The sequence below is a fragment of the Falco cherrug genome, chromosome 10 (assembly GCF_023634085.1).
Source record: "Falco cherrug isolate bFalChe1 chromosome 10, bFalChe1.pri, whole genome shotgun sequence".
Lineage (NCBI taxonomy): Eukaryota > Metazoa > Chordata > Aves > Falconiformes > Falconidae > Falco > Falco cherrug.
In genome coordinates, this window is record NC_073706.1 from 20,109,229 (window position 1) to 20,134,598 (window position 25,370).

The 25,370-nt window shown below is 43.0% G+C and overlaps 2 protein-coding genes across 5 annotated transcripts in view; both read left to right on the forward strand.

Moving 5' to 3' along the window:
• The first annotated feature begins 1,072 nt into the window (after nucleotides 1–1,072).
• Nucleotides 1,073–7,061, forward strand: CD59 (CD59 molecule (CD59 blood group)). The gene is made up of 4 exons (XM_055722895.1): nucleotides 1,073–1,184; nucleotides 3,130–3,202; nucleotides 3,875–3,976; nucleotides 5,441–7,061. Exons 2-4 carry the CDS (start codon nucleotides 3,139–3,141, stop codon nucleotides 5,632–5,634), a joined length of 360 nt encoding a protein of 119 aa, XP_055578870.1. The 5' UTR covers nucleotides 1,073–1,184; nucleotides 3,130–3,138; the 3' UTR covers nucleotides 5,635–7,061.
• Nucleotides 7,062–14,302: 7,241 nt separating this feature from the next.
• LOC102054769 (golgin subfamily B member 1) overlaps nucleotides 14,303–25,370 on the forward strand; it is a 44,671-nt gene continuing 33,603 nt past the window's right edge. For 3 of the 4 annotated variants that reach the window (XM_055721590.1, XM_055721593.1, XM_055721591.1), the window contains exons 1-9: nucleotides 14,303–14,418; nucleotides 18,127–18,184; nucleotides 18,846–18,989; nucleotides 19,523–19,669; nucleotides 20,745–20,867; nucleotides 21,556–21,723; nucleotides 22,096–22,281; nucleotides 23,621–23,743; nucleotides 23,927–24,040. In XM_055721590.1, the coding sequence (XP_055577565.1) occupies nucleotides 18,140–18,184; nucleotides 18,846–18,989; nucleotides 19,523–19,669; nucleotides 20,745–20,867; nucleotides 21,556–21,723; nucleotides 22,096–22,281; nucleotides 23,621–23,743; nucleotides 23,927–24,040 (1,050 nt within the window). In that variant the 5' untranslated portion in view covers nucleotides 14,303–14,418; nucleotides 18,127–18,139. Of the gene's footprint in view, nucleotides 14,419–18,126; nucleotides 18,185–18,845; nucleotides 18,990–19,522; nucleotides 19,670–20,744; nucleotides 20,868–21,555; nucleotides 21,838–22,095; nucleotides 22,282–23,620; nucleotides 23,744–23,926; nucleotides 24,041–25,370 lie in introns of those variants that run through there. The other variant, XM_055721594.1, reaches the window with a different exon arrangement.

The following is a 25,370-nucleotide window of genomic DNA, read 5'->3' on the forward strand; positions in this document are numbered from 1 at the left end:
TGGAAAATTCAGACAGAGTTGGAAATACCCTTTGTGATGACACAGGGGACAGTCCCTCTGACAAAGGATACATTTCCCAGCTGTCAGGAAGGGAAAACGCGTTAATGTTCAGCTATGGCTGAAGTTCCCAATTCCTCATTGCCAAAATTTTCTAAAGTGAATTAATAAATTAAGTGTTTTTTTTTTTTATTTCATGTCTTAACTGAGTGGATTCTAATTTAGTAAGTTGCATAAAATAACCCACACCCATCTCGGTCCTGCATCCCTTGGCTTCTGTTGATGGCTTAAACGGAGGTAGAACCTTAAAGACCTTCATCCCATATGCTGAGCTGAGGGATAATTGTCTGCGCTGCAACACACCAGCAGAACCTGGTTTAAGTTGTGAGTGCTCGAGGGTTTACTCTAGGTTTAACAAATGAATCGGCAGTCATGTTGTGGCAACAAAAATAAACCCAGAGTACCTTGTTAAATATGACTGGTAGTTACAGGCATTTCATATATTCATGTACTCAAGCCAGTGTTCAATTTTTTTTCTTCTTTTTTTGTCTGAACAGCACTGAGCTGAACCTTATCACGTTACAGACCCCACCGTCGGTGTCCTCAACTACGTTTCTGTTGAACGCTGAAGGAGAGCAATTATTATTAAGAATTTTTTCTCCCCCAGAATAGCATCGAGCTCACTCTCTTAATAACACAAACCCGGGGTTCCGTGCGCTCGGCTGTCGCTGGGGGTGCTCAGCCCCCCACCCACCCGCCGCTGCAGGGCAGCTGCCGCTTTCTGCTCCGCGTTGCTTCCCTTCCTGGGTTCTAAAAGGTCCCGGTTTTGCTGAGGTCCCATCTATGAATACATCCCAATCACCGAGCCGCGGGGGTGCAGGCGGGCCCCACGCCCCCCCGCGCCCCCCCGCCCCGGGAGCACGCCGAGCCCCCCGGGCGGGGGTGGGATCCCCCCGTCCCGTCCCCCCGCAGAAGCCCGGCGCTGTGCGGGGAGCCCGGTCCCCCCGGCCCGGCCGTGCGCGGAGCTGCCCCCCGCGGGTGCGGGGCCGGGGGCCGGGGCGGGGCCGCCGCTCCGCCCCGGGGGCGGCACAGTCGGGGGCGGCACAGCCGAGGGAGGCGCCGCCGCAGCCGGGCGGGCAGAGGCGCAGGGCCACGGGCAGGGGGCTGCGGGCGGGGGCCTGCGGCAGGTGAGCGGAGCGGGCGGCCCCGGCGGGGGGCGGCGGGGGGCGGCGGGGATGGTGTGGGGCTCCCCGGGCCGTGGCTCTGAGTCACGGCGGCACCGCAGTGCGCTAAGCGGGGCGGGCTGCGGCGCCCGGGGCATGCGGGCGGCACTGGCGGGGGGTCCCGCGGAACCGAACGGAGCACGGCAGGGGGCGGGCTGCCCCCCGCTGGGTGCCGCGGTGCGGTGCGGTGCGGTGCGGTGCGGTCCCCGGCCGAGCTCCCGGGGGGGGGCTGCGGAAGCCCTGCGCCGCCGCCCCGCAGCACGCCTTTCGTTCAGCTTAGGAAAGGTTTTCTGCTTTGTTGCTTTCAAACCGTGGCGTATATCGCTGTTCTTAATTTCTTTTAATGCTAACAAACATTTTATTGTTGTCTCTGTCGTTCAGGAGTACAGGAAAAATGATGGATTTCCATGAGTAATTCACTCGAAATAGATCGGTTGAATTACTACTGTCAAAGCTGTTACGCTGGCTGTGATCATTTTATTAATCCATTTTATATTTATTTTGTTCTCCATTCGGTATGGCTAAGAGGCATTTAAGCCAAAAAGAAAAAAAAAAAAAAGTTTTTATTCTGCTGACAGGGTTGGGTGACTGAGGGCTCCTGGAAGATCCCAGGGAGGTTCTTGTTGCTGCCCAGAACACTTACTGCTTTATCCATCCGGCTAACAGCACTTCTGCAGATCTACGTCACTGTGGGATGAGCCTCTGGTCTTGGAAGGCTTCTCACAAAGTTGTTTACTCCAGAAAATATCTCATCCTGCACATTATGGTTTTGTTTTTCATAGTTTTCCTGCTCAACAGTACATTGTACAGACAGCAAAAGAATTTAGAGAGTGTGGGGTTTGGTTTTTTGGTGTTTGGTTGTTGGGTTTTTTTTGTCAGTAGAAAAATTAACTAGCCTTCAGGTTGAGAAGGATTTCAGTAGTGGTTTGCAATGAAATCATCTTCTTAAGTCCACAGTCAATCTTCTGGGAGGAAAAAAAACTCCATCCCAGATGATGGGTCTGCCACGCTAGACTCTTAGCTGCATGCAAGTGGTGTTAACAGGGTCAAGAGCAGCGATGTGACTGTTTCACTGCAGTCTTATCATGAGTGAAACTTGTTATCTGAATGCCTTCAGTTCTTTTGGACTTCCAATCCCACTTGGGCATTGGAAGACAAACATGCAACCATGCCCTCCTAGCACAAGTATGCTCCTTCTCTCCCCCCGGATCCTCCTGGCACCTGGTGTGAATAGCCCTCTCTGCAATAGCAGGGATTTTTTAGGAGTCGATACAAATGTTTGTAGTTCAGACTCAGTGTGCACAAGTCTAGCCAGTAACTCTTGGAGCTGCGTTGTTAAAAAACAATCCTGACCTTCCTATCTCACTGCTGCCTATGGATTACGGTAATGCACTTGGTGGGTTATTGCGTGCATCCGACCCTCAGCGAGGGGGAGAAATTTTGGGAGTGCAGAGACACAAACCTCCTTAGTGCAGACAAATCTTTTGCAACCCCATAAGAGAGAAGAGAGAAGCATGGTCTGGCCCCAGGGTTATCAGGGAATTGCTGTAAAACAAAAAGCATATGAGACCTAAACGGCCTTTCTTTTTGGTAGGTGGATGTGTAGCTGTAAGAATAGGGAGACCTGTGGAATGGTGTAATCAGAGGGCAGAAAGGAGACCCACCTACAGCCTATTGGGCTCAAATCTCAGTTCTTGGAATTAAAATCCTGTTCTCAGAATAAAAATCCTCTCTTGGAAAGTGCTAAGTTACTTTTCTCTCTTCTCTTCCACTACTTTTCCTGGCCAATGCCTTCACTTTCATACTGAATCAAGTCTTGAAACATCGATTCCTCACCATGTTTTGTCCTAGTTTTGTACAGCTTTTAAGTACAATAAACATGTAACATCTCCTTATGCCTTCAAATTAGGGAACAAGCATGATCAAGATGAACTGCATCCTGTTAACCGCCTGCATCATTCTGGTTGCTTTTTGTAGTTCTGGTGAGTATAAGTGCCATACTTTTCCTGATGTAATGTTATGACAGGGGCTGAGGAAACCAAAGGAGAAAATGTTGGAGAAGGAAAAATAACAAGAAAAGCCTGGATTATTTAATACCAGTTCGGGGAATGACAGGGAGCATGGAAGTTGAGCTTAGTTTCTGTGGCTGATTATCTTTGGTTGGAAGAGAGAATCGGGTGCAGAATATGATGCTGGTTAACATGACAACAGACGGTTGTGTTTTGCTGCTAAAAGGTTGGGTTCTTGTGATGTGAATTGGAAACTAGGTGTATAGCACAAGAGAGAGATGCGGTGAAATAAAGAAGGGATAGAATTAACATTCTGCTGAAAGTGTCTCCTGTTGTCTGTCCTTTTGGAAAAGGCAGTCTTTAAGAGTAGATAAAAGAAGCAAACATTTAATATCTTGTTCTGCAGGTGCATAAAAGTGGTTTTAAAAATGACCTAAGTACATGCTTCAAAGTCTTCCTTTCAAAATTGCCAGTCTCAATTTGTACACTGACAAAAGCTTCTAAATTTTGGCTTAACTCTTGAGTTTAATAACTAGGCATACGTTTTAGACAGATGCAGATAGTGATTCTTCTTTCTTTCCTTTTTAATGCTGCTACTGGTTTAGGACTTTATTAGTCAGTAAAGATAAACCCTTGTCGTCTTAGGTTATGCCCTAAGGTGTTACCACTGCGAGAACAGCCCTTCCTTGTGCAAGACCAACAGTACTTGCTTAGCGACTGAAGACACTTGCGTGCAGATGAAATTTGGTATGTATACTGTCCTACAGACCTAAAATAAACACGGTTATATCAGTTTTCATTGCCTGTACACTTCTAATCTGGCCTTGGCATGCATTTCTTAGCCTCACTCAAAAGAAGGTTGCGAATACTTCTGAAGGTCATGCTTATATCCAAGCAACTGATAATGATGATTTAGATAGCTGATTTATACTTGTACAAGCTTATACACAGATACCTGTACCTCTGGATTAAAAAACAAAAACAAAAATCCCAGCACCCAAGGGAGCTGGAAGAAAATAGAAGACAGCATTGACTCTAAAATAAAAAAAAACTTTGCTGTGAATTTGTTACACTTAAAGGTGATAAAGCCTGTGTAACCCACACAATAAATCTGCAGGTGAAGACTTGGTCATTTATGAACTCACACTATTAAAAGAAATTATCTTTTCCTGAGAGTGAAGTGACCTGCATCTCAGGAAGATGGTCAAGGATATCCAGGGGACAGTTACTATTCCAGTTGTTAAATAACATTTAAGTAACTGTCTCATTAAAAGTGACAGGAATTTCATTAGAAAAACAGAAGTACTGAGTCAACTGAAAAAAATCTGCGTTCCTGGCTGGTTCCCTCTGCTCTAGAAATGGCTGGGCTGGCTTTAGGCGGCAGCAGCCCAGATGGGGTGGGACTGCGCTGTCCCCTGGGATGCTCCCGGCTAAAGCTCATGACTTGGTGCAGAGGAAGAAAGCTGCTAACACTGCTGGACCAGGATGCTGCTCTCTGCTGCTTGCATCCTAAGGAATTTTCGCTCTTGCTGTTTCCCTTGAGCCTAAACCTTCACGAGCACAAGCTGTAGGCTTTCTAGCGTGCGGTCTGTGGTGGCTGTCTGTTGCTGAGTCAGGTGCGTGAGGTGTCAAGCTAGGGAAGGTGGAAGGCAAGGTGTTCGATCTCTGGTGTCCAGGGGAATGAGCAAGAAAAAGGGAGGGCTCCTGTAATATCAGGCTTCATCTTCTGCATGTTGCTTCTGGAAAGGAGACCACTCAGATCCAACGGGACTTATCTTCAGCACAAAAACTAGCTGGAGTTAGTGGACTTGCTCGGAGTTTTTGAAGAGAGAACAACCCTGCTGTGGGACGATGCAGCTTGAGCTAGGTGGTAACACACTGTCCTTCTCTGTCAGGAGCCCCAGAGCAGGTATCACTGCAGCTCCACCCTGTATCTCCCAGTGGGTCATTGGGACTGAACTGGAAGCACTGGTTAGCTTGAGCTAGAAGTCTGGCCGAGAGCTACGAGAGAGTGCTGTGGAGGCAGGACCACGGCTTGCTATTGCTATTTGCACTACTGATTCCTAGTGAAGGCAAATTTGCAAACTTCTAAACATTTGCAGCTAAAAAAGCGAGTATGTGGCAGTCTAGGCTACAGAGTGATTCTCTCTCTGTACCCAAAATGGTATTACTTTCAATATTCTCTTAATCTGTTTAATTTTTTTTTTATAGGTAAATTGAGAACCTCCTCCTGCTGGAAGGCATCCCAGTGCAGTATGAATGATATTGCTGAATTCTTCCAGTTGGATAATTTTGAATTCTTTTGCTGCCAACACGACTTGTGCAATGAGAGTGCAATTACTGGGATTAGCAAAGCAGCCTTCAGTATTGCCTCTGCAATGACTATGTTATGGATGCTTCTGTAATAATCCTAATTTGTATGCCATACTTTCAAGCTGAAATTATACAAAATCATTAACTCTTTTCTGAATTGTACTTGCATTTTCAGTTCCTAACCGTGGGCAGAACATTACCTTTGAATTTTAATTTCAGTTTCTTAAGGTTCTGTCTGTTAAATCACTGTGTCCATTCATGGGAAGGAGACAGGTATTGTTACCAGTTGTAGGGAATTCAGGTATTTTGGCACCTGCCCTATTCATGGGCAAATAACTTGTTATGAAGTAGTGTTATCTTGTGGAGAACCTGGGCAAACTTCAGTGGGTGATGTGAAAATGAAGGATTACTATGGCTTTTATGCTGGAAAACTATAATTTGTAACTGTCCCATACATTGTAATTATCTTTGGTTCGGATTTCTGTGTTTGGTGGTTGTTTTTTTTCTGGATGCTCCCTTGTCATACACCAGGCAGTGGATTTGCTCTCAATGCAAGAATTGTTGGATCATAAGTATGAACTTCCTGTGGTCTCCATGATGAGTATGGAAATACTCAATTTCAAGTGATGTAGACTCTTTTGTTCCCATCACTGTAACAATTTCTTTCTTTCTTTTTACAAGCCAATGATGCAACCTTGTAAGTACTGTTATCTTGGGAGAAGGCATCCAAATTTCTTCAACCAAAATCAAATTAATGCTAAAAGTGAGAACACTTTTCCCTCTTTTTATATTTCTGTAAGCACGCAGACACGTGCCAGCTTTTTTTTTGCTTTTCCTTATACTTTATCCATGTCTAAGATTTTAACTGAGCATGTGCTTTGCACTGAGTATTTATTGGCATACTGAAATTGTGTATAAAATGCTAAGAAATTGAAACAGCACATCTAGTCTTATTTTCCCACATAGTTAGCTTCTGGGTTTCGGTGAAGCCAGTAACATGTAAATTTAACCCTTCAAGCTTCCACCTAAGAGTATTAAAACCTTGCAGAACTTTATATTTTTACTTGTATGCAACTCTAGAAATGGCAATACAAAATATACATGTATTTATATAGCATGAATAAAACTTGCTCAGTTTGTATGTGTAAGAGGTCTGGAGCTGAACTGTTCTGTGCATTGCTCTGCCTCGGCAGTGTAGACAGACCTTTGATACTTCTGCAGTACTTAGGGACCTGCTCAGTCAGGTACAATGTCAAGTTCTCCTTTTTCTCTTCTGGAACTCCTGGCATGTCCCTGCAAGACTTGTGGTCTATTGCTGATAGTATACTCTCTTTTTGAGGACCCCTGCTTGTGCTATGCAGGGTGCCAGTGACACCAGTTCACCCAGTCATAAGCAGGGTGTTACTCCAAACCCATGATGTGTTCTGCAGTGTATCTTAGCTATGAGAGTATCCTGTGATCTCTGTGATCACCAAAATATGAAAGTCATCCTGTCTTTGATTAATAAAAATGTCAAAAAAGAAAACGTGTGGAGTGTGGTTATTTATTGTCACGCTCTTTACAGCTGGATGTAACTCTAGTCGTTTCCGTGTGAGATGGATCCATGCTTCCCCTGCAGAGACTCCCAACAAGTGGCAGGTAGGCTCCTCGCGCTTCTCCGGAGCTGCGTGCTACGTGTAGTCGGTTAGTTTTGCCAGGGTGGTTATTTGCATTCAGGAACTGTTTGATGGGACAAGGGGTAATGGTTTTAAGCTAAAAGAGGGTAGATTCAGACTGGGTACAAGGAAGAAATGTTTTACGATGAAGGTGGTGAGAGACTGGAGCAGGTTGCCTGAAGAGGTGGTAGATGTGGTCCCTCAGTCTCTACTGCTTGAGAATTGTCTCTTTGAAGCTGTGAATATACCACGATTTGGGGGGAAAGAAATAAGAGTTCTCCTTGCGTGAGTGTTTTGACAGCTGAAGCATGGCATGTAGCATGCTTACTGTGATTGCTCTTGGAGCAATCCTGCCTGCAATCTTCCTCCATAGCATGTTTTTATTCTCCTATGTACTGATTAGATTTCTTTATGGAAGTATTGGTTGTTTCTTCTCTTCCCCCTACCCCACTGCCCTTAGTTCTTAGCTTTAGCTAACTTCTAATACCTGTTTCAGGAGGGAAAACCATTACATATGATACTCCCTAAGTTGTAAATGATCCTAATAGAAACTGTTGGCTTGAAGTATGTGGCCAAGCTCAATAGAAAGTGTTTTAATTGATACTTGTGAAGCCAGACAGCTGGAAAATGCTATTTTCCTCATCTCTGACAGGCTAATTAGACTCTGAACCTTTTGATGTGCATTCTCAATCCAACAGGTACTAGAAGTAGTGATTTGAAGTTGCATTAGAAAGAAGAAAAGTCCTTGATTTCCCAGTCTCTTGTTCTTCCATCTTTTTATTTCCATCTCATTAACAAAAGCAGACACTTGGAAGACAGTAATTTCTACACAGTGACTTTTTCCACTGATGTACCACCATTTGTCAAGCTTTTGCTCATTTTAGATGAAAAAGTGGTATTAAGGTACTGAGTCAGTGTACAGTTGGGGGAAGGTTTGTGGCAGAGAAGGTACCTTGTGTTAGGCAAGTGAATAGAATCCTTCTGCTTAAACTGTCTTGGTTGCAGCGTTTTCACTCCACTATATTGTGTCTCTTTTGATGGTTGGCACTTCTATTGCTGTATGGTTTGCATATGTAAAATATTTCTGATTTTTTTTTTACTAAGCACAAAAAGCAGCTCTGTATTTTGTCTGTCTGACAATAGTTTGAGCAATCATTTTTAATATTTGTTTTTTGATAGCCTTGAACACTTTGTCTATTCTATCGTATTCCTCCTTCCTTTCTCTTCTAGAAGCAACTTGAGCAATGAGTCCTTGTGTTTTGCCATCTAGAAGGCCACTTCTTTTGTAAAGATCAACAGGAACATTGCTTAATTCTTGTGGTAAGAATACACGTAGCAGAGTAAGAGAATTTGCTATGATAGCAAACAGCTTTAAAAAAATGACTGCATTTCAAATGGAAAACGTCCGTTTTGTCCCTGTGCTGGGAAAGGTGGATCATTTACACAGGCTGATTCTCATCTTATGCCATTTACAAGCTAAATGCTGATGCAAGGTTTCACACTTTGATATGTATTTGCATCTTCTAAGCCTGCATGGTGTGGCTGGTGAGCGCTCTCCTGCAGAGAGTTGATGAACAGTGACTGCTGCTTGAACGCTGGCACTTTTCCCACTGTATTACATCCAGATTTGACAACCAGCCCTCATAGATGGGGAACCAGAACCACCAAAACCTTAGATCAAATACAATTCCAATTAGTGAGAGTAAGGCAATGTAGTACAGGGTACCAGTGGTCAATTTTGCATGCAGGTGTTGCATCAGTGCAAATCATTGGTTTTGCTTCAGGTTTGCATACACTCTAAGAACAGCTCCATCTTTGCTCTGAGCCACAGAGCAAACAACCCTCATTAGGTTGTTACAAAATTTTTTGTAGCAGCAATTGGTAATTTGCTTGTATAGCCTTCGTAGAGTCTTGTGACCATTCACTTTTACATCCACCCCTATTCTGCAGTCAATGACTTTTTGCTCTATGTAGCAGTAGGGTTGATGTGTATGACAATTTCTTGACTCTTATTTATATCTAATCATGGCACTGTTATTGGACTGACAGGAATTTAGCTCTTTTCCAGCTGTAACAACTAATTGCAAGGACTGCTGGGTAGTCACAGAATCACAGAACGGCTGAGGCTGGAAGGGACCTCTGGAGGTAGCTGGTCCAACCCTGCTCGGGCAGGGCCATTTAAAGCCAGTTGCCCAGGACCACGTCCAGGCGGCTTTTGAATATCCTCAAGGATGGAGACTCCACCACCAGTCTGGGCAACCTGTGCCAGTGCTCAGTCACCCTCATAGTGAAAAAGTGTTTCCTGATGTTCAGAGGGAACATCCTGTGTTTCAGTTTGTGCTCACTACCTCTGGTCCTGGCGCTGGCCACCACTGAAAAGAGCCTGTCATCTTTGCACCCTCCCTTTGGGTACTTATGTACATCGGTAAAGTCCTCCCTGCACCTTCTCCAGGCTGAACAGTCCCTGCTCTCTCAACCTTTCCTCATAAGAAAGGTGTTCTAATCCCTTCATCATCTTGGTAGCCCTGTGCTGTACCCTTTCCAGTATGTCCATGTCTGTCTTGTACTGGGGAGCCCAGAACTGGACACAGTACCCCAGGTGTGGCCTCACCGATGCTGAGAAGAAGGATCACCTCCCCTGAATGGGTGGCAGTACTTTGCCTAGTGCAGCCCAGGGCACTGTATGTCTTCTTCATGGCAAGGGCACATGGCTGGCTCACGTTCAACTTGGTGTCTGCCAGGACCCTGGAGTCCTCTTCTGCAAAGCTGCTTTCCAGCTGGTCAGCCCCCAGCATGTACTGGTGCCTGGGGTTACTCCCAGTCTTTGGGGTGGGTGTCCCAAAATGGGGCTTGGACCCCAGGGACTCTGAAGTTTTGGCCATCCTTGGCCGAAGTTTTGGGAAATGCAGTTGTCAGATATTCCATGTGGTTTAGCTGTGCCCTGTAAGATACAGGATAATGCAAAATACGTTCAGGATGAATGGCTGTATTACCATGCAAATGTGTCTGTTGCTGTCTGAAGCCAGTGCTGGGGAACTTGCCACTAGTGTCTGGGGGTTTTAGTGTTTTTGTCTTGTAATTATCAAAATGGTTTGCTCTGTTCTGAATTACTGGCATGAATAAAACCTCATACTTAGCTGCTCATCCTTGGAGCATGCTTTTTGTGCCAATATGCATCATTTATATAGTAATGGCCATCTGATCATCAGACTATTCTTCACTGCATCTAGTTCTCAATATTGACTGCTCTCATAACCATTAGTCCTTTTTTTTGGAGGGGACACACAAATTCCTGAAGGACTTATTTTTCCTTATAGGAACAAGGAGGTAGCAGTTGGAAGCAACAGTAGCAGCAAGCAGTGTGTGCAGAAATTTGTTCTTGTGATATGTCTTTGCCATTAATTTCTCCTTCAGTCCCTCCTCCTGCTTTCTATCTTCTGCGTGGTGGTGACTAGCTGTCCTTAGACTTGAACTTGGGCATGGAGAGCTTGTAAGCCCCATGGTACTGCTGGGAAGGTGGGGCTGATATACCTGGTTGGTAGGGATTTTGCTTTAGCCCGTCTGAAGTCCTTTAGTTTTACCATCACTCGTCAAAGATAAGGTGGGATGTCTCCCTGCTATTTCAGGGTGAAGGAAACTGTGAAAAGAAGCAGATGCCTGGGAAGAAACAGACAGGCAGAGCAAGCCATTTCCTCTCACTGCTAGTTGGAGTGAGAGGAATGGGGAGGCTGTCCAGTGGGGAGATTTTATTTTATAAAATAGAGGAGGAATTGCTAAAATATTAAAGTCCCAACAGAGAGCTGCATAGTAAGTATGTTGCTATTGTGCTAATGGAGGCAAATGGATGCTGCTGTTATATCAATATTAAAAGCATTTAATAACAGCGGTGTTCCTCCAGTTGGAACTGTGAGTTTAATGTGTCTGCATCTGAGGGGCTTGGATCTTGCTGGTAAACACAGTCAGTCCTAGGGCTGGCATCAGAGTCAGGAAGTTCGGCTGCGAGCTTGGCCTACACATCCAAGCCAGCATCATCTGTAAGATGCCCGTGTGTGTTCAGGCAGAAACTAGCATGCTGCGCTTTCCCAGTCGATAACACAGTGTTCATATTGCACTAGCAGGACACTGATGATGGCATTCTGCATTTTAGAGAGGGAAAAGAGAGCAGCTAACTGGCTGTGCGATCCCTGAAAGAAGTAGTTTGTCATTTCCACTCCCGTCTTTCCAATAATTTATACACTGGGATAAAACAAAGGTCTGCTGCTGCTGATATATCTATGGGTTTATATGCCTCATTGATTATTACAGTATGACAACTTACACCGTAGGAAAAACTGTTCTGGAGCCTAGAAAAGTGAAAGGTTAAAAACGCTTTTGGTTCCTTTCACTTAAGTGGAACGAATAAAACAAAGTGTCTGGAGCAAAGTTTCAGAAAAGAAAGTTTTCTGAAATGAGAAACTGATTCTGAAGAGTCAATTAAGATGATGATACAGGTATAAACACAAAGCAGCAGGGACTTAAATACAGAGCGTTCCCGCAGGCAACAATAACATGCACATCCCCATATAGGAGAACTGCAGATTCCGTGATTCCTGCCTCTTGCAGAGACCACAGGACAGACTCTACTCAGAGACTGACCTTTCTTTACATGTGAGCCTTTTATATTGACATCTTTTTGCATGGACCTTCTGCTTTTGCTGCTTTTGGTTTTACCTTGAAGCCCCAGGTGTTTATTTAGCTAAGGATGAAGATGGCTGTGCTGTAACAGCGGCTATTAGCAGAATTTCAATATTTTAGATACAGCACAGAAAAATCGCTGCTCAGAAATGAAGGAGGAAAAATTACCTGAATATAGATGGACTTACAGTTTGGACTATTGCACCTGAACCCTCCCTCCTGCAAATGAAAATCTCTGCATGTGATCCAATGTTGATGCCATTTAAGTGGTGAGGAGTCTTGCATTGATTTAGGTGCTCCTGGGATTCTAATCCCAGCACTGTTCTGGGTCTAGCTGAGTTACGGCACGCTACTGCCATTCAGGAATAATAACTTCACCATTCCTCACTGCGCAGGTTTGGTTTGATGCTTGATATAATTTAAAATGGCTACGTATCCCACGTTGGTGGCCCAGGATGAGGGGGAAGCACATTCACTCTCATTTTCTCCTTTCTGACAGCTATTTAGAGATGCTACTTTGGGGCAGGTTTGGTGAAAGACAAACAAGGCTATGGAGGTACTGCAGAATGGGGCTAAAATAATGAAGGTTACAGGTTGAGTAGATGGAGGTTGTGGTCAGATGCACTCTGATACTTGTTTTGGAGACTGCTGCAAACCTAAATTGACTGAAGCAAGAAACAGTGCAAATGTGATTGTCTGCTTCACGTTCTACTGGATGCATGAGGGCTAATTGGTGAGTGCAGCAATGAGAATACTGGCTTAAAAGTTTCCTTTGGCTTTCATTAAAATGCCAATATCTTTGAATCACTAGCTAGCCCAACAGCACCTTGAGGGTGTGACACGATATTTTTTCCCCCACTTGTATGACTCCCAAAGAAGCCTTTATCTTCCTGAACGCTCTGTGCTGCGTTCAAGCCTGCAGTGCTGTAGTTCATTAATGCTCAGACTCCTACTTCCAGAGATGCTAATGTCTTCCAGAGAACTTCAGGCACCCATCATCATCAGCTGTCATATTACTAAATGCTCAAGGCATGGATAAGAACACGCACAACGCAGTATGATAATTTACCTCACATCCAAAACAGATGAAGATAGTCTGCAGCGTTGCAGCCGGAAAAAAGGAAAGTGATTAAAATGACAACCACATCTTGAAATCTAATAACTTTTAGAGTCTGATGGCTGTCTTTCTTCCTGTTCCCTGTCATTTTCATATTGTATTCTCCTGTAAATTAAGGCTTATTCTCTGCTCCAGGTGCTGCAGGATGAACTGATGTTTGTCGGGGAAAAGCTGGGGCTGGGCTGTACCAGAGAGCAGGCAGTGCCAGGTACTGCTGGAAAGCTGCAGTGTGCACACAGGGAAAAATGACTGTCTGAGCTATTAGAGAAGGCAAAACACCGAAGCTGCTGCTGTCAGGCATGATGTACAGCTTGCTTTTGCACTTACAAGTGCCTTCTACCCCAGAAAAAACTGGAGGTAGTTTTCTTCTTTCTGCTTAAAGACTTTCAATCCATTCCTTTCCCTGAAAGCAAGATCAATATAATTATTGTGAAGGAGATTCCTGTCCCTAACTGTACATCAACCAGTCTCTATCGTATGAAAGTGTTTTAATATATGTTAGTTTACATGAGGCAGTGACATTTTACTGGAGGCTTTGGCAGTGTTTGTGTGTAAGCGTAATGCACCGAAGGCCAGCCCAGCCCAGCTCTGGAGAGAAGGGCTTTGCCTCTGGGAAGCTCAGAGCTGTCTGCCAGGGATCGAAAATGCCCTTGAACCCCAGAGATAATGCCAGCAGCATCGCACCTGCTCATTTGGAAGGTGTCAAGGCCCCGTGTAAACCCACATTTGGGGCGCCCCGGTTTGGCTGGGACACACGAGGTGATTCATGGCTCTGGGCGCTCTCCAGGCCGTCTCGCAGCCTCCCTGGCCGTCCATCATGGCGCCCATCCCCTGCCAGCCTCCGAGGCCTCCCCGCAAGGAGTCCCGTGATTTCTCCTGGGGTGTCACTTTTTCTCTCATGTTCAGCTTGTCTTCCTGACTGGAATTCTGCCAAGGATGTCTGGTCTCTTGGGCAGGGTCACACCGTCCTCCCCTGTAGGAATTCTCCCTCAGGCTGGGTAAGTGCCCCCAGCTCATTCACCTTCTGGAACCTTCTCTGCTCTTCCACTGGATCATTACCTTCAGCTCGGTTTTTTATTGTTTTGGGGGATCTTTTTTTTTTCCTTGGGTAACATTTTTTCCCCTGCTTTTATTGGCTTGCCAAGACGAGCAGTTCGCAGTTCATTGTACCCTCCAGCACCTGCAGGCTTTTGGTGGCAGGAGAGCAGCACCCTCACCGCCTCTGAGGGACAGGGGCCGCGCCTGAGGGGCTCTGAGGGGCGGGAGGGGGGGGACGCGGGGTCCTCCGCGCCGCCAGGGGGCGCCACCGCCGCCGTCGGGTGACGTCTGCCGCCGGGGCGCGGCGGCGGCTGCGGGGGCCGCGCTGAGAAGGCGGCGGCGGCGAGCGGCTGTGCTTGGTGGGGCCCGGCCGCCCCACTGCCACCCCGCGGGTGAGTGCTCCGCTGCGCTTCCCCCCTTCCCGCCGCCGGTGGGCTCTGCGGGGCCCGGGCGGGCGACGGAGAGCCGGGCCGGGCCCGTCCCCGCCTCCCGGGGGGCGGCCGGGGCCCCTGGGGCCTTGCGCACAGCAGGCCGGGCCCGGAGAGGCGGGGCGGCGGGGGACGCTCGGGTGGCCGCCGTGGGGTGCGGGGGGGTGGCCCTGCCTTGTGTCCGCGGCTGAGGGGGGCTGAGGGGTGCTGTCCTCCGCGGGGCTTGTGCCTGAGGCGTTCCCCGGGGAGCCCCGCCGAGCAGGGGCAGGCGGGGGGCGGCACGGCCGCCTGGGGCCCGGGCTGCCGGGGCGCCGGGCGGGGGGGCCGCGGCTGTGGGGTGGCAGCTGCGGGCGCTCTGCTCTCTCCAGGGCTCCGCACTCGCCTGTTCCTTCTCCAGGGCTGCACTCTTACAAAATTGCATTCCTCGTTTATATTATTTTTAAAAGGAAAGCGTGGTTCGTGTTCTTAAGCGACGCTGTTATAATAGACACAAGTAACAGCTATATAAAAGTCTTGCTAATTAACTTTACAGAGTGCTTGCGGTTTGATTAACACGGCTTCAGCGTTCGTGCGCCTTTGCTGTGTGTCATATGTTTGTGCGGGTTTTGCTCAAGAGCATTTAAATTGTGGATGGCACGGGCCATTCGTGAACAAGTTTAGCTTATTCAGCAGGAGAACCGACATCTTGGTAACCCATCAAACAAGGATAAAAGCAAAAATGGGCAGATCTAACAATAAAATAATTATATTAAAATGCTTTTCTTTCAGTGGCTGTGTTTAAAGCACAACATTTTTCTAAGAAATGGGTTTAAAATAAAACAGAGTTTTTACACACTTGTGCTATTGTCTTTTTTTCTACTGTAGTCTTGTGGAAGAGAGGGGAAAGGGGACTACCACCACCTTCCTTGGTAGTAAGAGAGGCAGAGCTCTGCCTCAGAGTCTGTATTTCTGCAAGAGAAGGGGGAAGGTGCTACCTACATAGCTTCATAGCGAGAGCTCAAATGAGTGCTCTTTGAAGCCATTTTTTATATCAGAAGGATTTTGGAATAAGTGTTTGGAAAGTTAGAAAAACATAAGGAGTGCCGTGGGATTCAGCAAGCAAGCAGTTTCTCTGTCTGTCTAGTCATCCTGATAGGTATTGTATGAATACAGTTCAATATTTTTGCTATGTAGACTGGTCACCCTCAAGCTGTGGGACTTCTGTGACTGCTTCAGTACAAGCTGCTGCTGCAATCTGTCCTGTGCACTGTGTGGTGCTCCCGAGTGCCCCTTGTGCTGGGCCCTGCAGTATCTGACTTACCCAGATACGTAGTTGGTTTTTCTACCTGGATTTGGCTGCAGCTAGTGCCAGGACAACACAGTGGACGAGTATGAAGGCAAAGCTGCCAGTGGGACTTTTCTTTTTGGTAATAGCCTGTTGTGGTAAGAGCCAAAGCCTTAGTTGTACTGTGAGTGTCGGAAGAAACTTGTTTCATAAAATTAAGCGGGCCTCTGTTGTATCTCGTGGAATTTGTGAAAGATTCAGCTATGCCTGTTCTTCAGTGAAGAAGAGATTAACGGAAAAGAATGTGTAGTGAATGGCAAAGGATGGTTATCAACAAAGTAGAATGTGTAAGATGAAGAGCAGGATGAGGTACTGGCAGTGACGAGGCAATGTGAAACCTTGAAGGTGAGGATGAGCAGTTTGAACTTTTGGGGGAAAGACAAATTGCCTGTCACTGTGAAAGCTTCAGAGGCTAGCCACAGATAATTTGGACTCCCTGTTTCTGTTAACGCTGGATGCTTGATAGTGCTATGACCAGGATGTAGGCTGCCAAAGGAAGGAAAATTGTGATAGAAAACTTAATTGAATTGTGTTTACTTATACTGCAAGGAGGAGGGATGGAGTTGAGCAGTCCAGCATTCAGATTGCATCTTTCACAGCTTCAGTGCTTTAACCTTCTGCCTGTACACCAGCAGGAAACCAAAAACATTATTGGTTGACTTCGTGCTGGGTAAGGAAAGCCTGTTCAGTTTCATTTCCCAGCTTGATTTGGAAAACTTGTCAATATGTAGTGTCTCGTAAATAAAAAGACAGCAGAAAGTAGCAGTTAAGGTATTCAGGTAAGGAATGCTGGCACATGAAGTGAGCAAAAGTGATTGCATCAGTCAGAGCTGGAAATGAGCTAAAATATTCATAAATCAAATACAAATGCACCATCACATTACATCTGGTGAGTCATTTTGTCCTCTTGTACCTGGGTAACCCTTTTATGTATCTAGAAATGAGCTTTTTGCGGAGAACAGATTTGATGTTACGGCTCTGGAGTAGTTACGAGAGGAAGGTTTTATTTACAATTTCTGTAATCCCCATCCCTAAGCCCATGGCTTGTTTGTCGATTTTAAAGTTAGAGGAGATCCCTAGCAGAACCCAGTTTGGCCTTGTAGATAATGCAGGCCATAGATTGCAGTCTGTGATTCCTGGTCTTAGTTTTGAAATGATAAACAGCTTTAAAAGCAGCCTTTGCTATCATTCTGCATACTTTTTAAAATAAGCTATGTGCTAATGTTTATTAGAAACTGCTTTCTAAATTCAGGACTGCTCTGTGTATGCATATTTCACAAGTCTGTAATACAGATTAGAAAGGACACATTATTTTCCTCTGGAGGTCGTTAAATGAGAGTGAAAATTACTGAACAGGTACAGCTTTGCTTTTCACTTTATCCTGCTATTGGGAATGTTGTACAGATGCTGAGCAAGATATGTTAGTCTGCTCTTAAGATTATATCTCCAAGACACAATTTGGAATTTATGGCATGGGCTGTTTTATAGACTTTGCCAGTTTTTTGGGGTTTTTTTGGATTTGTTTTTTTTGTTTTTTTTCCTCAACCAAGTTTGTCACTATTATTCAGTAAAGGTCTTAACCTTTGAGCTGCCTTGTACCTACTTGGTCTTTAGGATTTTGCTTTTTAAAAAATTTTCGCTTCTTATGGGCTATACTTGCATTTGTTAGGAAGCTGCAGCTTTCCATGATTGAAAACTGTGATTATGTGTACATGTGGCTGGTACTTTGCTGCCATTTAGGAATTTGTGGTACTTGATTGTGAGCAAAAGAAGCAAGGAACACTTGCTGTTCCTGGGGGTGCAGATGCAGGCGTTTTATATGCTCATCTGTGGCCTCAAGGGTTGCAACACTTATATTTTTCAGATGTGCAGCAGTTGCACAGCATTTAAAGCATTTTGATCTTTTTAGTCTTTATGTATGATTTTATAGAAATACGCATTGATATAATAATCCCTGTTATATTGCAACGCCAGGCAGCATGTAAGGTCAGGTTAAACATTAGCAAACTGTGGTTTATATCTTCTATTTATATGTGGGAAAAGCAGCTATGCTGAATAATACTTTATGGCATTTACTCTCTAAAATCTTCTTTGGATTATTTCTAATAGTATTGACATTTTACTGACTAGCAGTTTTTAGAAAAGGCACATTATGCATATCTTGTACATGATTTCATGATTTCTCGACAAGTAGTAATGTGGAGATCAGAGGTGCTGTCAGAATTGAACAAACAAATTAATTTCAAGCATTTTACAGTGAAATATATTGAAAGAAGTGCGAGTTAATTACAGTTATCTGAGAGTCACTGATACTGACTGTGGTATTATTTTGATTTATGTTTTCATAGCCATCGTGAAACTATGTGGAAATGGGGTAGTGGTGATGATTCTCCTTCCAAAACAGTAGTAAGTATTAAGCTACTATTAAAATAATATTTTCTTAAGAATTTCTGACAGAGAGAGTCTTTAATTGATGATACACTAATCATATGTATTTGCTCTTCATAAATAAGTTGCTTAATTAGTTTTGCTGTGACTTTCAGGTTGCGTTCTTGCTTTCTGTGTACTTGGTATTTAATCTCTTATGCATAACACAGCTGCTCTATTCCTCTTCACTATGCTTATCTTGCTTTAAGAAAGCATATGTAGGAATTACATAAACTTTATCCCAAGTGTAATTTTTTGTGTTTAGTAGCTTCAGTATCAGTATTTTATTGTCACTAGGTTCAGTAACAGTGAAACACAGTAACACTGATTGTTACAGTGTAAATCCAGTAAATTGGGGAATTCAGTTTTCGATACCTAGGACGCTTTGATGGTTTTGCTGTATTTCAAACTAATATTTCTAAACGAGTTTCTAGGATTTATAATTTCATGTGTCTATCAAACTTGCTAAAAGCAGTCTGGTATAGGTACATATAGTATATGTAAGTTTTAGTATTGCACTCTTAATAAGATTTGCTGAATGTTTTTAAAAAAACCCAGACAAAAAACAACTGAAGACTTTTTGCAGAAGCAGTGTTGTCTGCACCATTTTGTTTGAACAGAGTATACCTAATGTCTGCAGGCTACAGGCTCACAAGATGAAAGAAGCATGTCGGTGACAGATTTGACTGAGCAGCTGTCAAGTACTGAACAGCTGGTAACGCAGCTAAAGGAGCTTGTCAGAGAGAAGGATGCTGAGCTTCAAAATAAAGATCTTCAATTAAAGGTACCATGTGTGTATTCTTCTCAGAAAGACTATTTAAAAACCCCCTTCAGTCCTGTTTATCATGAGCTGGTTTTGTATGTATGAGCTTACAGTCTGAGAGCTACTCTAGGCATGCAGGAAGGGTTGGTCACAATGAGCTGTTATGGTTCCTGGATGTTACTGCTTTTTGCTTGTGTCTTCCATGCCAAAATCTAAAATTAACTTTTGTTAAAAAATCAAGCCCTGAATTTGTATTGCTATCAAAAAAAAGGAGAATTTCTAACATTATAATGCTCTGGATTCTATACAATAATAACAACAATGCACAGAAAGTTTAAATTATTAAAGGAAGGTTGTTTCATATATGCAGACCTGTTGCATGTGACACTATCATGTCTCATCAGGGGGAAGATTTTTCCAGTCATCACTTTAGATTTCTCTCTCGCTCTCTGTGTTTGTGTGGTGGTTTTTGGTTTTTTTTTTTTAATGGAAGAATTGAAGGATGCAATTGTTCATGTAGCTGATTTAGTCCTTCATAACTTTGATGTTTGTAGGAGGAGAAGGAATCTGCTGATGCGAAACTTTCCAAGTTGAAGTTGCAAAACAAAGCCAAGGTTGCATCATTAACCTCACAGCTGGAAGAACTTAAGAAACAGTTATCAGTATCAGGAGGCTTAGGGGCAAAGGCAGAACAAAAAAAGGTAAGTGTCCTTATATTTTAGAGCAAACCATTTCTGTAAGGCTGTAGACAGTTTTGTGTGCTGGACTCAGATGTGCGACTGAAGTTGAAACTTTGAGCTGAGTCAGATTAGGATCAGGGTAGACTGTGTGGGTACTGTCAGTCCATATGTGTATTTGTATTTAATTCTTTTATCTTTCTATAGAAGTTCAGAAAACTCTATATTCCTTTCAAATTGTTTTAGCAAAGAAATTCTTGCTAATCTTCATCTTATTAGCAGCTCAAAGTCTTTAACACATGAATCGGGAAGATAAGTTTGAGAAGAAATGAAAACAAGCCCTAAGTTTTTACTTTAATATCCAAGATAAAAATGTCCTTTGTAGCAAAATGTAAATTAAGTGTTGGAATGTCTCGTTTAAGTTACCAGTGTTTTACTGTTAACAAAGATTCTCAGCTCTGTTTGTAGTAGTGCAGTTGTGTGATTCAAAATAGCATATATAAGGCTTTAATATTTCTGGGGTATTTGTTTATTAAAGGTGTGCTGAAGGAGAACAGAAACAAATCAGTTTGTTGACATCTCTAGGTGTCCTTAAAGACACGCAGTAGCTCATTATTTATGCTCCTGATCTATTTTGCTAATAAAAAATATTCTTAGCACTTGATTTCTCTTGTAAGGGCAAATAATTTCTGTAACCTAGTAGTTACTCCTACTGAAATTCTGATCTGAAATGTGCTTATGAATGGCTTAATTTACGCTTCCCCCCACCCCCCAGTCCTTTTCCCCCCTGTGAGTTACATGGACTACACTTGCCAGATTACATGGGTTACAATTGCCAGAGGAAGTGAATGCCCTTATTGCATATTGCAGTCTACTTTGTAGTAGTAATTATCATTAATAATTGAAATACAAAGATTTTTACAAGCTTGATGCAAATTCTGTGCCTGATTTATCTGCTTCTGTATGGAATATGTAATCTATAACAGAACTGAAACCCAAGTCATGAGGAAAGTCCCCTTTTTCCCACCAGTGTTATCTGAATAGGTAGAGGTACAGAAGTTAGGTGCTTACAGAATACAAAACTCTTGTGTTTTTGCAGGCATCAAAAGATGGCGACCAGGAAAATGCTGCAGCAAATCGTGGCAAAATATTAGTACTGAGAAGGAGAATTGAAGAACTAGAATCCCAGATCACACAAAAAAATGAAGAGTTACAAAAAAAGGTGGTGTTTTATATGATGACAAGTCTGTGGCTTTTCACATTTGCTTACAGGATTATGGTTAAATGTATTTATTTAAATATATTTATCTATTTAATGATATGTTACTACGTAGTAGAACAAGTTGCTACTAAGATATTCTGCGAGTTTTCTGTTGAGTAGACGGAGAAGTTTATATGTTAGAACCTGCTTGAGGAAATGCAGTGAGAATTCTGTCATTGTGTCTTCAGCAAGGGAATCCTCAAGCATGCTTTTGTAGCCATTTGAAAATGAATGGAATAGTATACATAAATAAGAATTTGTGGGTTAATGTTATATTTGAATCTTGTATTTTGAACAAAGATGCTGGTTTGCTTCAGTTTTTCTTGTTGCAAAAGTAAGTCCTAAGAGGGTGGAATGTAGACAAGGGATAGTTTCATGTTATGGTTTGTAGCTGTTTTGTGCAGTGATCTGTTCTGTGGGCAGGACTGTTCATTGTTGAAAGTGGCAGGAACATGAACGCTGCAGAATTTCAAAGAGAAAGGTTCAGTAATTAAGGATTACACTTAAAATTGAACCAGGCTATAAATTTGATTGTAGTTTTTTCGGTACCCTAATACAGGGAATAAGGAAATAATGAAACTGTTCACCTGTTCTGTGCTGTAGATGGTGGAAGTATAGCTTACAAGGAATTCTGTCTTTTCATTTTCAGAGTGTTGAATTGGAGGCCCAGCGCTGTCGTGGGGCTGAAATGGATGCCATGCTGGCAGAGAAAGAAAAGAAGTTAGCTGAAAGAGATGCTTATATCATCGATTTACAGATAGCGTGTGGATCAAGTGGTGTTGCCAATGAAACACTCTTGCCCAATGAAGAATTGAAGGTATATTAGCAGCTCAAATATAAAATCTCCATAGAGGTTTCAAGAAATCAACAAATTCTGATGCGTTATACAGTGGATCCTTCTCTGAAGCACAAATCCTCTGCAGTTATTCATGTGAATAAAAATTCTTTACTGATTATTTTCATTTATGTTAGTAGATCTATATTTATTTACTTCTTTTGTCAGTACCATTTATACATAGTATTGACTTCAGAATCTGCTGGCAAATTTAATTCAGATTAAACTCAAAATTCAGGTTTGGATTTAATGTTGCTTTAGCTGAGGGAAGGGCTAAGAGGTGTGGCTCTGGTGATTGCTATGTCTTTTGTCTGGGTTCATTCTTCTAATTGTCTTTTGCTTTGCGTTCTGAAGAATCAGCTGGCGGTTAAGGAGTCATCACTACAAAGCATGCAGATACTAGTGCAGAACCTTACCAAGAAGGTTGGAGACAGTGAAGAAAAATGTAGCTTGTTCCAGGAACAGATTGAGAGTCTTAAAAATATTCAGAGCAAAGAAAGAGAGCGTTTCCAAGGAAAAGAAGCTACATATATGGAAAATGTAAGTAAATGCACTGCAAAAATATTTACATGCTTTGGTGGGAGAAGTGGTATCTCGGCTGCAGTGTTTCTTTCTCAGTAGTTAAGAAATGCCACTTTTAATTCTGATGATTCTTGAGTAAAAATCTGTATGGTGTTGGAGTGAAAATAACAAAGCAGTAGACAGTTCGTGCTGGTGATCACTGAAGCTGAAAGTTCATGCAAGCAAGGAGTTCAAGCATTTGGCTGATGTTTGTGCATGGAGAAACTAGTGTGTAACAGAGTGAAATGAGCTGTGCAGGGTTCCAGCTGAAGAACCTCCAAATATCTCTTTAGCACTACATCTCAAGGTGCAAAATTGCATGCCAGCAACAGTAGTGTTTTTGGATTATTGCAACCATTCTCGGCAGAAATGGCTATTTCACAGATCACTTTCACTTGTGCCATGAGCTACCCGACACACTTTTTGGCATGAAAACATGGAAAAATGGTTGTGTTTTCCTCTTGACTAAAAAATAGCTGAAGAAGTTTGGTGTACTGAAGGGGAAGCTTTTCCAGAAGTTAGCAGCTGATTAACAGGCCAAGACAAACAATAACAACTTGTTAAATAATACTTAAAAAAAAAAAAAAAAGAAAAAGTAGAACTATGGAGCATGTTACCCGTTCCTTGATGTTACCGCGCTCTTCCAGCTCCCTTGGAAGCTTAATCTCAAATTTTAATGTGATGTGCCTGATCTCTCAGCATTTGAGTTCTACCACATATGAAACTCTGTATTTTCCACATCATTTGATGCCCGAGTTTATCTGTAACAAAAATGCTACTTCTGATCCTGAGCGTGACCATAGCCATTTAGCAGCACACAGGGAATTAGTTTTGATACAGGAAAGAAGGAAAAATACAAACAGTTGAGAATGTGAAAGCCATTTTGGCGAGCACAATATCATCCCAGAGGTATAAATCTGAGTAGGACTTCATGTGAATTTATTCAAAATTGATAGAAACTTGCTAGAAATTAACATGATCAATGTAATCTTTTAGAAATTAGAAGTCTCATAACAATGTCATCCAAAAAAGAAAGGTGAAAATCTGTGATATTGAACAAGAATGAACAGTACCATGCTTCTTGTTTGAAGTTTGTTATTGTGGAATTGAGGCAATTTTTTTTTAATTTCGAGTTTATCCACATGCATCACTGATATCAGTAGTCACTGACTGATTAGTATATTTACTGTTCACTGGAAGCAAATTTCAGGCTTAAGATAGGTACAGCAAGATAATATATTTTTTAGTTAGGCAATTCAGTGTGCTTTTACTGTGCCTTTGTGAACTAGTTTCATATGTACTTTCGATGTGTTTCTAGGTACGTGTGTTTCAAAATATTATCCAGGAAAAGGAAAAGGAACTGGAAGCCCAGAGAGAAAAGCATGAGCAGGAGCTCTTTAAATTAGCTGCTAAATCCGATGCAAGTGCTGACCTAGAACAGGTATGTTGCTTTGGAAACTTAGTAGCTTGCTTTGACTTAAACAAGGAAATTTGGAATCATGTAATTACCATTCTCTGCTGTGCAGTTCAGACGTCTGGTTTGGAAAATGAAGGGAAGTCTTTTTCTTTCTCTTCTGAAAGTTTTAACTCCTTTATTGATTACTTGATTATTTTTTTCTGCTAGCTACTGAAGGCCTTGAAACAGAAGCTCCATGAAAAGGAAGAAGTCATGCTGGGAAGGACACAGGTGATAGATGTGTTGCAAAAAGAACTGGATGCCAAGGACCAGCAGTTGAAAGTAAGAAATAGCATACATGAACAGCTAAACTCATCAGGGCAATTACAAGTTTAAAAAGCTGTTTGGTTGTGCACAAAAGACAGCTTTGCATAAAATATTTAGGCATTTCTCTGCGAGGCTTTGACATGTGCTAATAATGCAACCACAGTTGTGCAAAGAAATACTAATTCCAGTCAGGAGATTAACTTAAAGGAGAGGTAATTTCCATAAAATATAAAGCTGTTGACTCTCACCCATAGTTTGTCTTGATTCATTTTGGGAACTTGCCATGTTGGGGGAGGACTACTGGCTGTCAAAAGATTTCAGCTTTTCTAGTTAGAGACTGCAGTGAGACATAACTGAGGCGCTTCCCCCCCCCCGCCCCCCGAGAGAACATTTTGTTAATTGTGTGCCTTTCCTTTTACTGTATTTCTACTGATTGCAAAAGCAATACCTAATCAAGGTTCTTTGTGTTAAGCACGTGACATGAACTCTGATTATAGCCTTTGAGTGCTGCTGCTTCAGTTCAACAGTGTAGGAAAAGGACATTGCAGTCTCTCAGACAAGCTTTTGGGACCCTTTCCTGAAACAGGCACGTTACAGCCTGTCTGGGCTGCCAGGTCCAGCATTTTAGCTACACTATTTCTGACAAATTTTCAGCTTACCATGAGGGCTGCCAGAATCGAAATCTTACTAGAAGTAGTTTCAGCTGTGTACCCAGGTAGATGTCCTGCTTGGGTAGTTAAGCTGCATGGTAGTTTAAGCCGGTTTCATTTGTCCTTCCCATTTGTTATGCCTGCCTTATGCAGGGTTTTGTTGTTTTTTTTCCTTTTGGGTTAGATGCATCTTCCGACAGTGATGCTCTGCAAGAACTGGTGGTACCTAGTGCTAGTGCATCGAGGGGACAAAAACGCATACCTTGAGGGAAGGGGGCAGCTTTGACTGTGCCAACATGAACTTTAAGCACTTAAAGCTGAGATTCCGTTACAGTTTAAATGTTAAAACAGCAGGAATCCTTGCTTTATTTACATAAGCAGTTTTAACCGTATTTTGGAAAATTTCCCTGTGCTGTTCTGTACAGCTTCTTTACTTGGGTGGTTTGTATTCTTTGGTTTAAGTATTGTGAAATTAGTTTTTTGAACAGCAGGTCCAATGTGAGTGGACTGCTGTGCTACGGTGATCTGTAATCTTTTCTACCTCTTAATGTATTAGAAAACGAATGTAAAGACATTAAAAATAGAATAAGCACTAACAGAAAACCAGTTAGTAACAAAATGTTGTAAAGAAGAACTAAATCAGTTTGCCAACTTTAATTTTAACGGATGTAGGTGACAACATCTGGGTGGCATTG